This window comes from Nesoenas mayeri, assembly GCF_963082525.1.
Source record: "Nesoenas mayeri genome assembly, chromosome: 6".
Lineage (NCBI taxonomy): Eukaryota > Metazoa > Chordata > Aves > Columbiformes > Columbidae > Nesoenas > Nesoenas mayeri.
In genome coordinates, this window is record NC_137545.1 from 36,587,736 (window position 1) to 36,603,622 (window position 15,887).

The 15,887-nt window shown below is 39.1% G+C and overlaps 1 protein-coding gene across 1 annotated transcript in view; it reads right to left on the minus strand.

Annotated features, from left to right (window-relative positions):
• The window catches only part of NCKAP5 (NCK associated protein 5), a gene marked incomplete at both ends in the record, with an annotated part of 239,157 nt that overhangs the window by 123,068 nt on the left and 100,202 nt on the right, over nt 1-15,887 (minus strand). Inside the window, 1 exon segment of the mRNA XM_080346974.1 lies at nt 13,969-14,059. Coding sequence (XP_080203100.1) covers nt 13,969-14,059 — 91 coding nt within the window.

Consider the following 15,887-nt stretch of genomic DNA (forward strand, 5'->3'; position numbering starts at 1 on the left):
TAAAAATATTAAATATTCAAATCTTACTAAAAGGAAACTAGGATTATGCTGCTCACTGCAGACCTGTTCCCAAGGAAATTAATGAGAAGTGTAGAATCAAGTCCCACGTTGTGTAAGCTTCTCAAACTCGTTTAAACTGTCATTGCTCTTCTGAAACCAACTGTATTTTGTAAATCTAAAATGACATCCTGCCCTGACCATTATTTCTAAGTATTCGGTTTGTTCTATAAATCAAACAAATAGTACGCTGATGACAAACCCTTTGATCAAACACTATAGGCCCTACAGCCCACGGAAAACAACAGATGAAAACAGACCCTGCAGTCTGGAAATGGCAAAGCTTTCTAGAATCAATGGGATGATATAAATCACTGACGACATTGATCTATGAAGCTGTATAATGCAGTGAACTGACTGAGACTTATCAGAAAGCTGGTTTTCAGCTAGATGAAGTAGGAAGGAACAGTCTAATAATCCTTCTTTCTACTAATAAACAGAAGTAAGAACAATAAATTAATAGAGCAGGAAATTCACCTGAAATTCCAAATGATCATTTACTCGAATTTGTAGAATATAAAGAAATACATAGGATATAAAGCAAATCTTCTCCCTTCCACCAGCCTTTCAGAACGCTGCAAGTCTTTTTGTTGTTTATAAACAAAAGGAGTAACTATAGTGATGGAAAAGATCATATGGAAGCTTTTAAAAGATAAGAACCAAACTGGCTATTTCAGAAATTAACTCCCCCTTCATCCCAAGAACGGCAAACGGCTGCTCACCGTCTGGACACAGCGATAGTCACTGGGTGACTTTCCTCTAGGACTTGTCACCTTCTCAAGGAACAGACATGTGTCAAAGGGACACTAAGCCAGCTATTTCTTAACCATTATTATTTCAGAAATTATTGTACTTTTCAACTTTTATTGTTGGTATCATCAGTTGTCTGTTTTTTGCCCTTTCTTCTCTCTTAAGTTACATTTCACGAATGACACTACACACATAGAGGAAAAAAAAAAGGGGGGGGGGCGGAAATCAGATCACTTTGGAATATTTCCATTTGTAATTGAGTAAATGTTAGATGACAGAAATTGAAAAAAAGGTAGCTCGCAAAAATCTAGTCTAGATTTTCACAGTGAAAACCATGATTAGGCACTAATTGGAATAAGTACTCTTCTCTGATAGTAACGACTAATACATGACATAAAATGATCATATATTATACTTCCCCAGGTAATTCATGTTCCAACGTTTCCTAATTTGAGATTTTACAATGCAGGAAAACTACCTTTAAGCAAAGAGTAATAATTCACACCATTAACCGGCAGCACAACAGCTGCCACTGCTCTCAGCAATGGGAAATGCAAAGTCCTGCACTGGGGGAGCAATAACCCCGTGAAGCAGTGATGAAAAGACCAGATACAACAGATACTGTCTACAACATAAGAAATTGCAATAAGATATTGGGATTTTTATTGTTTTTCTCTCATGAAGATGGTCATATTGGTCACTAGAACAGGTTACCCAGGGAGGTTCCTGAATCACAGAGGAATTGCAGAGTTCACTGCACAAGTGGCTTTAATAATACAACACAGCACAATGTAATCCTCATGTCACTGGATCTGGACTCTACAGCACCGATTATAAAGAGCAATCTTTCACAGGGACACGTGACAAAATTCTGCTTGAACCAAACAAGAATTAAAACAAGATCAAGATCTTTGAAATGCTGATTTTCCCAATGAGCGCCGCATGACATGAATTGCTTGTCTGGAAACTGATAAGTAATAATTAGAGATGACATCTTTGCTTATAGAAGTTAAAGATCATTTTCATATGATAAACACAAGTCCTCCAGAGAAGTGAAGTGTTTCAGATGCAATGTGGTAAAGATCCCTCAGATACAAATTATCTCTATTTCAGTTTGGGGTGTCAGATCATGATGCCTGAGTGGTGTTATTTTTTTCCTGTTTTTCCTTCTCCCTCTCCCCCCCCTTTCAAATTCATTTCAATTCTTCAGCTTCTGAAATTCATTAAAGACAATGGTTTTATAATGGTTATAAATTAAAATTCTTCTGAGAGTCATGCCTGCAATTTTCCAAAAACACACTTTAATCACACTTTTAACCCAATAATAAAATATATGTAGGATATATAATTAAATAGTGCTTATGATTGCTCAGAACCACTTAGTTGAGAAAATAACCTCCAATGATTCATAATGTAGTTATTAACAGATCATATACAGAGGCAATGGTAACAGGCATCCAAGAATCCAATCAATATTGAACCCAAGCTAAGTGGTTAACTCAGCATCTCAAATCATTTTGCACTTTCCATGGTGACTCAGGAGGACTTTCAAAATAAGATATTTACAAAATAGTGAGCCATATGAAACGAGGATTTTCAGACCATTGATGAAGATAAAATCTGTACATTAGGGTTTCTTTGTACTTCTATGAAAAAAACAGCTCCAAGCTATGCACAAGTAGCTCAGTCTGAGTGCACAAGCTGAAAAAAAGGCACCTATTGCTCCAAGGACTACTGACTTACAATTCCAACAAGGTTAAAATTGTTTTCCATGGTACCTTGCTCCCCCAGCACCATGACCTTTTTTTCCTTTATGTAATTAACACTTGTTTACTGTGGCTCAATCCCACATGATACTGTGGCAGTATCTTCTGATATGCTTTATAACCTGGGTCATTCACTGAAACCTGAGGTGTATAAAAGACACTTGTATGTTAAGTCAGAGCAATGCGAAGCTGGTGACAAAGCTGGTGAGGGGTCTGGAGCACAAGCGTGATGAGGAGCAGCTGAGGGAACTGGGGCTGTTCAGCCTGGAGAACAGGAGCTGAGGGGAGACCTGATCACTGTCTGCAACTGCTTGAAAGAAGGTTGTAGCATGGAGGGGGGGTTGATCTTTTCTCCCAAGTAGCAAGTGATAGGACAAGAGGAAATGGCCTCAAGTTGTGCTGGGGGAGGTGTAGATTGGATATTAGGAAAAAATTCTTCCGGTAAAGGGTTGCCAGGTGTTGAACAGGCTGCCCAGGGCAGTTGTGGAGTCATCATCCCTGGAGGGGTTTAAAAGGCGTTTAGACGAGGTTCTTAGGGACATGGTTTAGTGCCAGAGTTAGGTTATGGTTGGACTCAATGATCCTGAGGGTCTCTTCCAACTGAAATGATTCTGTGATTCTATGAAGCAATACTGAGGAATTCACAAATTATTTCCTGCAAGATGTTTGGTATAGGAGTAGTCACTGATGCCACTGTGACCTATGTCTGTCCCATCTGCATTTTTATTTTCTTTATTTATTTACTAAGGGGAATCCCATTACACACCATAACCCAGGTCTGAAAAAAATTATGTAACCAAGCAAACAAGCTATAATGCAAAAAAGTTACATGCAACTAGACAGTGCAATCTAAATTATCTCCGAGTATAAGGCTACAAATATGACTTCTGGTTTACTTGGCTTACTTCTGTCTGTGTACTCAGCTGCTTTCTCTTGCTTTATTTTCTCCCCATGGAAGGACAAACTAAAATATAGCTTTGCTTTAGATAGCACATCCGCAAGTGTAATAATAATATATTCTTGTTTAGCTAACAGCTTTTGTTCAGAACAAGCTGACCAAAACTGAAGGAAAAGAAAGGAATGCACATATATCACAAAATTTTATAGAAACATCCCAAATTGTTCACAGTTTAACATTATCATTGCCAGGAAAATCATATAAAATTCTTCTTTTTCATCTCTGGATTTCACTTACAAAGTGAACAGAGCGAGCAGTAACATTCCCTAGATTAAATATGTGAGCCTTCTACCACTCACATATCAATCTAAATGTACTCCACATTACTCTTCACTCAAAACACTCCTCACTAGTACCCACTATCACCCTACTGAACAGTTCTGCAGTAACATTAATAAATTTCCTGATGATGGTTTTATTGGCTGTTCCATGCACCAGAAACACCTATTTCTTTTGAAAAAAAACAGACCATGAAGGACTGCAGAAGAAAATCTTCACAGTGAAGTTCACTATCAAGAGTAAGATCAGTAAGAGCAGATGGAGTTTCTCGTCTTCAGGTCCCCAGCTGAATGTCAGTCTGGGGTGTCAAAGTGAACCACAGTAGCCTAGTGACCAAATATTGCTGTTGACACCATCCTGTCTCCAGTGAATGGATATTCACCTTACCAACAGCACTGTCCCCCCGGAACTTTGTCAGCGGTGCAATCACAGACGGGCCACGCTGAGATGACTCTTCCAAGCCAAGGTGCAGTAACTCCTCATGTTTGCTGTTCTATTGCCTTTGCAAAATGTTAGACTTCAGCTACACCCAACAGCAGCTACCAGCACAACAAAAAGATTGTTCTAGAAGCTAAGCTCTTCTTCATAGGCGCATATATGATATTATGAGAAGAATAAGCAGTGATTTTTTTCATGCAGATATTCTCTTATAAATTGGTTCATTATAGTACCATACTTAAAGTAATCATCCTTCCTCCCAGGAAACCCGTGTGCAGCATTTAAGCTTTCCTGAAGGAGTTTGTAAGTATTAAAGTAACTACACTTGACTAAAGTGACAGTATTAAAATATCTATCTTCAACTGAAGTACAAACAAGCCGAGCTATTCTGAAAATTAAGTTCAATAAATTTTATGTAATAGCAATTAAGGCAATAGAATTATTCTGGATAAAAATTGCTAGAAATAAACCAATTTTTCTTTCCTTTGCAGCCCTTAACTTTTTTTTTTTTTTTTTTTAAATATAACGTTTTTTCACTACTTGGATTAAGGGCAAATTACTCTTTTTAATAAAATGAAAAGCTTTGCGTACATCTTTTTTTCTTGCCACCAGAAAGTCTCCTAAGGACTTACACAAGTTGATCCAGTTTTCCATTCATGGTTTCTTCAGGAAATACCACGAAGAGGCTCCAAAGGACATACCTGAAGAGGAGTATTAACTAGTATTCTGGAATGACAGCATTATATTCACTAACTAGTTCTCACCATAAACACAATTGCAGAAGCTAATCTAAGACGTTACCTGTGGGGCTAGGACCAAAACATATAGTATATTATTCCATAACCAGGTAATTCTTTTGCAAATGCCAGGGAACAGCTGCTTTGACTCGCAGTCTTGTCAGGGAAACTTCTGAAAGAAGCTCAGAAGGCAACTTCACACGAAAATAAAATGTAGGAACAACCATTCTGGATCAGATCAAAATTTCAACTTTTCAAATATGTTATTATAGTTTAGCTTAAATATATCTAAGTGAAATTAAAACCAGTTTTCTTCATCAGCAGCTTTTGAAAATTTCAGAAAAAGCACTGTTTTCTGCTGGTTTGAAAACATAAATGTATAACAATTCAAAAAGCAGCTTAAACTATCTTTTATGGAGATGTGGAAATGGGCAGAGAGCAAGTGACATGGCCATATATAAGACTCGACTTGTAATTCCAAGGAACGTAAACTGGTTTTTCAACTTCTCTCTCCAAACACTTCTCACTCGACAGCTGATTGCAGTAAATAGTCTCTCTATATTATTTCTTATTTGTTATCCTTACACAGAAAATGTAAAGGATTTGATAGATAAAAATGCTTTAATTAATTGCAGACCCTCTTGCCTAATCAGAACCTCTTCAACACCAGCCCAGGATGGGCAACACTGTGTCAGGTCAAAGCATGTCTGGATCCTGGTGGGCATCTGGACAGTCTACAGGGTGGTAAGACCTGATTAAAACAAAGTCTTCTTTTGATGAAGAGCCAGGAGACACACTGCAGACCTGGGAGCTCTAAAAGCAGCTGCTAGTTGGGAGATGACAAGACCCTGGAGATCTCATTGCTCTGGCAAGACACTGGAAGCGGCACTGGTCCCAGGGTGAGTGTCCTGCCGCAGGCCCTGCCCACCAGTGAGCCTGGCTGCCCATAGCCCTGGTTTATAGAACCACAGAATCATTGCAGTTAGAAGAGACCCTCAGGATCATCAAGCCCAACCATAACCTCACTCTGGCGCTAAACCGTGTCCCTAAGAACCTTGTCTATATGTCCTTTAAACCTCTCCAGGGATGGTGACTCTACCACTTCCCTGGGCAGCCTGTTCCAATGCCTGACAACCCTTTCCATGAAGAATTTTTTCCTAATATCATGAGTGAGAAGCACATGCACATCAAGAACAAGTTGGCCCTCACATACAAAGATACTGGCATTTCTCCAAGCAGCAGACAGATTATCTTAAAACTTGTATTTGCTATAAACTCCAGGAAGTTATTCCAGTCTCTGAGGACTACCAAGTAGAGGCATGTTTGAGCCATCCTCTTTTCTCTGAAATACATCTCCTGATTGAGAAAAAAGGCAACCAGAAGAACACCATTAAGGGCAAGATTAAGGCTGCAGACAACCTGCTGTGCATAAATGGAAAGTCCCTGTATATATTAGGATGACCTTTATCAGTCAGGCTGTGAACCGCATCATCACCTCGCTTTCCAAAGAGTGTCTTTGAATTTCTGCTATGCCTGTTTCATACGTATATGGCTCAGGCAATGTATATGGGCTGATTTTTGTGGATTCATTCCAGAAGTAAGAACTAGAAGACAGATATACCAAAGAAAGAAACACTATGTTGTAGAGGAAAATCTAAATGTACAGTTATAATCAGTATAATACAAAATACACATCGGCCCATCTTTGCCTCTCATTCCTGCAGATATATGGAGGATTCTGGAAAGGAAATAACAGCTTGTTTTCTGAGGAACAGGCACACAAATGACACATTTCAGTTATGAGACTTTGCTGTGTTAAACATAACTCCGTTGCTTTGTTATTGTATTACAATCAAAAAGGGAAAACTATCTGCACATGTGTTCCTCGCAACAAAACTAATTTTGAACAGTGTCTGAGGAGCACCGTCACTCTCCTTTGGGGGCTTGGGAGCAAGAATCCAACCTCAATTTAGTTAAATATAGGAACAAATATTAATCATAATTTTTGCACAGTGGTGGAAAACTACCAGAAGAAAAGCCATAAGGCATTAGTTGTTATGGAGCTAGCCCTGGATTCCTCTGTACAGAAAGCAGCAAATGCTTCTGTCCTTGATGGTGTGGGATTCCCTGTGGAGCTCCCAAGAACGTGGGCAGCTTCTCCTCCGTCCTTCTCTGGGAGACACAAACCTGCTAAGCTTGGGAAGTTTGGTTGATGCAATCTCTTGTGTGCATTTCCAATCCAGAGATATAAGTTTGATTTTAAGGATAAATTTCTTCTTTTTGCAACTGAAGTGAGCATCAAAAATCCTGTCTGTATTTCAGCTAGGGAATTCCACTAGTGCCTTTTTTCCAATTCATGGGCATGCCCTATCCATATCAATGACCTGAACATCAAGCTTGTATAATTTTGTGGTAAAATGAAATTATGTTGCCAACAGACAGAGTTTTTCTTCTCATGAAAGAGCTGTTGACCTCAACGACTGTGCAAATTGGAAGTGACAGTCACAACTGTTCCATATTTGAGTCTCACAGAGCACGAAGACAAAAAAATGGGTTGATCTGGCCAACGATACCACCTGAAACGTGCCTGTATCTCTTCTACAGTCACACCTTTCTGATACGTGCTTTAGAAAACAACTGGCAAAACACTCCAGACTTCATGACTGAGAGCCAGAAGCCTTGTAGGACCAGAATTATTTTATCTTTGTATTGAAGTTATCAATATTGAGTTTTGACAGATAAATCTTCTTTCTTAGCTTTGAATAAGGCAGCACATGTACGTATTTATACCCAGCAAGAGGGCAGGAAATGGAACTGAACTTTGTTATGTTCAAAGCCACTCCTCCCGTGAAGCTGCGGTGTGAGCTGATGACTGCAGTGCTGGTGGTGCCCTTCCCACGGGACAGATGTGGCGCTGTGTGCCATTCTTCTCATGGTGCATGCTAAAGCCTGAGAAATCTCTTCTGAAGTCGTTACTTGTCAGAATCTTGTCATCCCTCCAGAGTGAGAAAAAGTACAGAGCTGCCCCACAGCCAGCCAGTCAGCTCTTACTTGGCGAGAAGAGCCCATTAAGATGCTTAGGCTGCAATTGCTAAAACCGTCTGCCACCACTTTGGTGTGAGGGGAGTCAGCTGGGTGCCGAAACAAGCACTGGAGCAAAAATGAGACAGGACACAAGCCACTTTCAGAAAGAAATGGAAGGAATTAAGTTGCCCTTCTCCATTGCACCCAGGGCTGAAGAAACCTGAAAAAGTGTGCTAGTGTTAAAGCCACCTGTAATCTCCACGGAGCCTTTGAGCCAGAGTCCTCTTGATATAGACTCAACAGTGCTGACGCCAGCAGAGAGATCGTTCTCCTTGACAAACTCCCTACCCCTTTACTCATATCTTTCTGCTCTTGGATTTGCTCAGTCAATCTCAGAAGACCTGCACTGTCTACCATGATGAAAATCCCTCCTGCTAAAAAGCAGCCTAGACCAGGTCAGCTGGTGAACAAGTGCAGTCAGAGACACTGCGCACTGGCACCGAAGTTGAGGGATGACTGGGCCTGTGACGCTTGACAGGGTGACTTCCATGCCAAAACTCAGGATTTCTGATCCTGCCTGCTCCCACAGCAGTATTTGTTTGGAGTGCGTATCTCAAAGCAGCACACTGGGGCTCGGAAAAGGTTACAATGCCTGCAGTGACGAGATTTTATTTCCCTAAGGTTTTCATATGAATGCACGTACCAAATCCAAATTTCCAACAGCAAAAACTCACTTCCCCATTTTTGAATACAGAACAGCACAGCCCCACTTGAAGACCATCCATGCTCTACTTTGAAATAGATTCTTTTTCCACTAAAAGTAACAACATGTTAAGCAAACTCCTTCTGGAAAATAAGCCTTTTTTCAAGATTACAAGGGAATTTGAAAAGCCTTTTTTAAAAAAAAAAAACCTTCATTATCTGTCTCAGTATTTATAACAGTTCCTGTTACCACAGAAGCGGCAGCTCACATATACTGAATGACATCTTAAATGTCCCTGAGATAAAATGATATGTTGTTATCCTCTTTTTACAAAGGTTAAAGATGGACAGACAAAGTGAATTTGTCCAAGGAAACAAAGAAATGTGTAGTGAATGAAGAATCAAAATGTGGTCTGCCAAAGACACGGCAGCTCGCCCTTCCTCTCCAATGGGACTGTACCATGTCTGTCCTGGGCTTTAGTGCACATATTGACAATTCCAGAATTATAAAAAACATGCTCTCCATCTATTTTGATCACTGTACACTGACATACAGTCAAAAGGAGTTTAAAAAAAAACAGAACAAAAACAACACTGAAAGACTTTGAGTGATCTGTAATCAGGGCAGACTCTACCTAGATCACAGTATCACAGTATGTTTGGGATTGGAAGGGACCTCAAAAGATCATCTAGTCCAATCCCCCTGCTGGAGCAGGAACATCTAGGTGAGGTCGCACAGGAACATGTCCAGGTGGGTCTTGAATGTCTCCAGAGAAGGAGACTCCACAATCCCCTGGGCAGCCTGGTCCAGTGTCTGTCACCCTCACTGAGAAGAAGTTTCTTCTCAAATTTAAGTGGAACCTCTTGTGTTCCAGCTTGATCCCATTACCCCTTGTCCTATCATTGTTTGCCACCGAGAAGAGCCTGGCTCCATCCTCATGGCACTCACCCTTTATATATTTATAAACATTAATAAGGTCACCCCTCAGTCTCCTCTTCTCCAAACTAAAGAGACCCAGCTCCCTCAGCCTTTCTTCATAAGGGAGGTGCTCCACTCCCTTAATCATCTTTGTTGCCCTACGCTGGACCCTCTCCAGCAGTTCCCTGTCCTTCTGGAACTGAGGGGCCCAGATATCCAGTATTGTGATCAAACAGGAAAGAACTCTAGGTTTCGATATCCAAATCACAAACTTAGAATGATAGAAAAGAATCACAGAATCATTTAGATTGGAAAAGACCTTTAAGATCATCGAGTCCAACTGTAAACTTAGGAAGGAAAGCCTGCAAGGTGTTTGTTTTAATGTCTTGGGTTCAAGTACTGCACATTCTATTTCTGGAGATCACTCTCCCTCTTAGATAAAGCACTTGTGTCTTGAATGAGAATAATATTAATACGTGAGGTATTGCTTTGGCCTTTCATGGCCTTGCTTTTAGGTAGACAATGCCTCTCAGAAGCAACATAAAAGCTCTTAGATACTACAGCCTTTCAGTCAAGTCAACTTTTAAGCAAGAAATACAATGGTTTATGGCAATTCAAATCACACATATTCTTGTCTACATTTACGTGCGCATTCATTATAAATCTTCTCTCAGTTATTACTATGTAATATGATAACAGAGAACAATTTATTTACAACCCTGCTTCTAAATTCATTTACTCTAAAGAGAACACATCATCCATCTGTAAGCTGAGCAAATTGAATTTGCACAGAGCAGCCAGCTCTATAGAAAGGCTTAGAGTAGTTTGCTTCAAGTAAGAACCCCAGCAAGACCTTACACAATATTGCAATAACAGTGATTTTCTGCACTCCATCTTATTTTCATTTGTCTAACTATGCAACATTTAATGTTCATTAGCAAGAATATTTATTCTGGATTTAGGCACCTTGATATTATAATAACAACTCAATTTCACACATCCCAGAACAATAATTAGATTTGTAAAAAACAAATAGGTAGACAATGGTCAATAGATCAAAAGCATTTACTGCACAGAGGTACTTTTATGACTGTTCAGATATTAATATGAACAGAGTTCATGCACTAAAACTAACATATCATGGTGTCCGAGAATATGCATATATGTTGATAAGTAACACTGGAGACCACTTAGGTCACGTCCTCTTTTGTTATGAAATATGCAGTTGTGAAACTGCAGTATAATCTGATACTCTGTTGCAGCGAGCACTTATCATATCATTCTGACCACATCAAAGTAGTGAGAGAACAGCTACAACTAGAATATGTTCTTTAAGGCAAATGATTGTAAAAGTCGGCTTTCAGAATAATGGTAGTGTTTATACATCCAGTAAGTTTTTTATATGTACACGAAGATATATACATGTCACTTGGAATTCAGATCATAAAAATATGTTTTCATGTGTTAGTTCACATCTATATTTCGCTTACAAATATTATACAGGCTGATAATATGAACATCATGTTCCCAAAAACCTGAATACATAGGTGTTTCTAAGAAACATTGCCTAGGTTGTACATTCAAGATCTATTCCCATTTGTGAATCAACCTTATAAATATATTAAAAACTGTCTGAAGGAATTTAGAAAGACACAAATGAAATGCTTCCATTGCACTGCTGATGCCTCTTGCCAAACCTGGACATGTATTTGCAATAAAATTCATCACATATTTAGATGATAGTTTTGTCCACGATTTCCATACAGTTGGTTTCAATAACATTGATGATTCATATAATGCTTTATTAATATTTTTTCAATGTTGAAATACTTTGTAAACATTTCAGATCACAGATTCCTTGCCAGCTATTTGTTTGGAAGAGCCTTCCACGTATTAGCTTTTATTGTCACATGCAGTTGTTGCCTAAATCATACTGCACAGTTTTTATTGTGTGACTGAATAACAAAGACACATCAAGTGAACCCATTTCTGACCTGCAGAGCAGGTAACCATAGAAGGGAAAGAATGGGCTGGTTTGCATGTGAAAAGAGCCATTCCTTGAAATATTCACAAAGCAAACTATCTGTTCAGAAGTTTGTCATAAAAGTGAACAAAAGGCATGTCATGATGAATGAGTCAAAGAGACATGCCAAAAAACCACAATATTCATGGAAATAGTCCATAGTTTTGATCTGTTTTCCTATATAACCTCATCTGGGTGTTCCTGCTCCAGCAGGGCGATTGGACTGGATGATCTTTTGAGGTCCCTTCCAATCCCTGACATTCTGTGATTCTGTGTTTTACCCATCACAGACTGGTATACGATGCAGTAGCCTTGCTGTTCCTCCAGGAAAGGAAGGTGCTTTAAGGTCCTGGGACAGAAGTGGCTCCACTGTATAAGAGAATACGCTTTGGAGAATATGCCCTGACTACCATGCTGCAGATTCAAACAAAACCCCACATCCAGAAAGAAGGGAAAAAAGGGGCAAGAGAGCAGTTTTCTGGGTGGAGGGAGTTGTTTGCTAGAGCTGAAGAAAACCAAAGAATTGTTGTCGTTATCTTTAACTGGGCAGAACTACCTTGTTCTTCTGTTGGTCAGAAAATAAACCCTAGATATTTTACACCAAACACACCACAGTAACCATCCTCCTGGCTGTGAGGAAACAAAAACGCTTATATGTCAGTACGGCCTCAAATGAGAAAACAAAACAAAACCCACAAACAAACAAAATACCAAACCACAAAACCCATCCCCACAACCATAAGCAAACTCTCTTTTTCCAAAATTAAGAAACAAATAAAAGATGGAGGAAGAACTCAAATGCAATACAGAATCACTGCAATTGGAAAGCTGCACACAGAATGCCAAATTTCAAAAGACCACACAGCTATTTTTTTTCCAGCTTGGTGCTTGAAAGAAACATAAAGAACACCCAAACCCTCAGTTTGATGGGAAGAAACTGAAATACGGGTTTGCTTTTCTTGTTGAGACTGCAAAACCAAAACCCAAAGAAGCTAAAACCTAATCATGGTACCACCTTACTGTGGTTTCCGTGGTAAGACAGCACACAGAAAACCAGACACTAAAATCACTCCAGCGCTCTCTTATAAACAGACGAGTCACCCCCTAGAGGAGGGGCTGCCACAAGCCCCCTGCAGAACACCCACTGCAGGGGGCAGGAGGGAGGAGGAAAATATGGATTTAAACTCTGAACCAGGTTTCATTTTTGCATCTCAAAATGGTAGTGAGTAAAATACACATGCTTTTATTACCAGCTTCTTAAAGCAAAACATTCTATTATAACTTCACCAAAAAATTTAATTTGTCCTGAAATTAAATTTTACAGGCTATCGTTTTAACAAGAAAAAATGATTATTTCAGAAGGTTCATCTAAAAGATTCTTTTCCCTTCAATCCAAGCTTAAAAGGAAAATTTAATTACAGTGATAAATACTCTTTAATATACATTTTTGTTTAGCTTTATTGCTGCATTTTTAATCCATCAGTTGTAAGAATGGACTAATATAACTAGAATTTTTGAAAAGTGTTTTAGCTGAAGGATTGCTAACTAGTATAGAATTTAATATATTTTTTGAGCATTTTATGTCTTTATAAGGAATACTTATTCTGTTTAAAAAGGTACAGGATTGGACCGACTTTATTAAGTGGTTTCTTTAAGCATTCATGTGCAGAATACCTTATTAACTGGGATGTATCTCATTCCTGCTTTCTACCACCTCAGGTTCACTGCTTCCAGAATACAGCAGTACATTAGGAAAATGGAAAACTCTCTTTTCTCATAAACAGCATAAACAGATCTGCTTCCCTTTGAAAAACCTCTAAAGTCTTTGCCCTCCTAAATTCTACCCCGAGAGACTTTCTCTCTGCCCAAGTGAGGTTGATAAAACACACCTGCCCCAAGCAGTGATAAGAAACTATGGAGCTTGATAGGGAAGCCTCACACCTAATAGAATATAAGTGGATAAAATTATCCATCACAATCTGAATGTCAAGTTGTCAAAAGCTTCTGTTTTCTGGAGATGCTGGAATATATTACTTAAAATATTAAATGCTTTAATAAAGTCTTCAAAACTAGTTTCTCTGTCCCCTATTAACTGTGAAGAGCAACAACTGCAGATAACGCCATGACATTAAAAATGAAAAGCTCCGGTGAGAGAACACTTGGGAAAATGTAGATAGTAGCAACCACCACTTACAAGTATTCATAACTAATAAACAAATAAAGGAAACAATGCCAGCCACATTTACCTCAACAGTGCGATTTTTGTTTTAAAGAACTTTACTATCACAAGAATACAGGCAATAAGTTACTAATACCTGATATACCTTCATGATATTGACAGTGCCTTCTCCATGCTGGCCTGGGGATCCTTGGCTCTGCAGCAGATTTCTCACTGTCTCCTCCATTCTAGAGAATGAAAATATTTATAAAAGTCAACTGTATGGAAAAAAAAATAAATTAAGAGTTGCATTCGGTGTTTTTGTTCTTTACAAGAGTCTAATGCATCCATGGCTACCATGAAATTAATATTTAAAGACCATCCTGGCTTTATAATGTTCTCATACTCCATGTTATGAATAACACATTAAGGGCACTCTTTTATCTTTCGAATATGCACAGTAATTAGTTGTATTGTTAAAACCCTACTGGAGCTTAGTTACAAAAATTATAAACAAATGTGTGCAAAAGACATCACCTTGTCAACAGTGTAACCAAACACCATGATAAAATTACTGTCATTTAGGAACAAAACCAGTCAGATTTAAAAAAACAAACAAACAAACAAACAGAAAAACCAAACACCAAACAACTGCTGTATTTCTGGCCAACTGTCAGTTTTGTGCAATTTGCAATTTAGACAGACTGTCAGATACATTACTAGTATTTACTCCCTATGTCATAGGTGCAGCAGTGTGTGCCAGCACATTTGTTTATAGAGGCACAGCTGCTGAACACACTCACCCTCCTTCTATGCCCTTTCAAAGGGATGTAAAAAGCAAGTGTTGGCTACGATCTGGTACTACCAGCTCATGAAAACGTAATCAACTTCAGTTCTATCAGTGAAAGAAGGAAGGTTTGCACTTTCCTTTTATAAGGTGTTAATAGACACCATTAAAAGTTGTCTTTGATCTATGTGCATTATTAAGCATGTGAAAACTGATAATAACACTAACCTTCCTGAACAGAATAGAGAGTTCTGCTCCTTCACACAACAAGACCATTGGGAATGATGGAAGCCACCTATGAAACACTAGTCCCATTCAGGGTGGATCAGAAATTAAATCCTATGGGCTAAGGAGGTGTCACCAAGGCTGAGCACAAACAAAGGGTCTGGGTTCTATAGCTGCTCTGAGCTCTGTGAGTGTGGGTAAGAGCAAGAAAGGCATCAAAAGCCAGAGAAGGAGTGATGGACACAACAACGAAGATCTCAGGTTTCGCAACACAAAGTGCTGAGTGCCAGTTCCAGCCAAAGGTCCCCACACTTCTCACCCGAATTCTCACCCCTGTACAGCTGCTTGTTCAGCTGTGCGGATGCAACAGCTCCTCTCACCCTCACTTTCATGTTTTCTGTTCTTTCCCTTTTAAATTCTCTCAGTCCCCCAAAACCTGGAAGAACAGCCCAGCTTGAGCAGGGCTGGAGAACGGAAGCTGCCATGGCTGTGCAGGAGAGAGAGAATACCTTAAGAATAGCTTAAGAATGCCTTAAGCCACATTCCCAGATATGCTCCAACCTTGAAAAAACAGCCAGTATTCCTAGGTACATCTGTTTATTTGTACCACAGTTAGGAAAACATGAGTTCTGTGTACCATCCTTTGCAGATGCAGTTGAGCAGCACTATAGCACTATTCACAGTGTATCTTTTTTGTTGGTTTGGTTTGGTTTTGTTTGTTTTTAAGGTAACAATCCAGCAAGACAGCAAATAGTAGCTAACTGCTCTGGCCAAAGGCCAATAACATTATACTTTATATAAGCCTCATAGTCTTTCTGTCCTTTCAGTCTTATCAGAGTGAATGGTATTGGCTAATTTATCAATAACATGATGTTTTGTTAGGTTTTCTTCTTTCAAGTCAGCCAGCTATGCTACTTTTCAAGAAGCCAACACTGGGTATTCATTCTACTCAGATGAACACTGACATTTTACTTATTCATATGATGGGTTTTTGTCATTGATGTGCAGACTTCTATACTGCCAGAATGCCCACAGAGTAGTTGGACCATCTGTTGACCAAATGT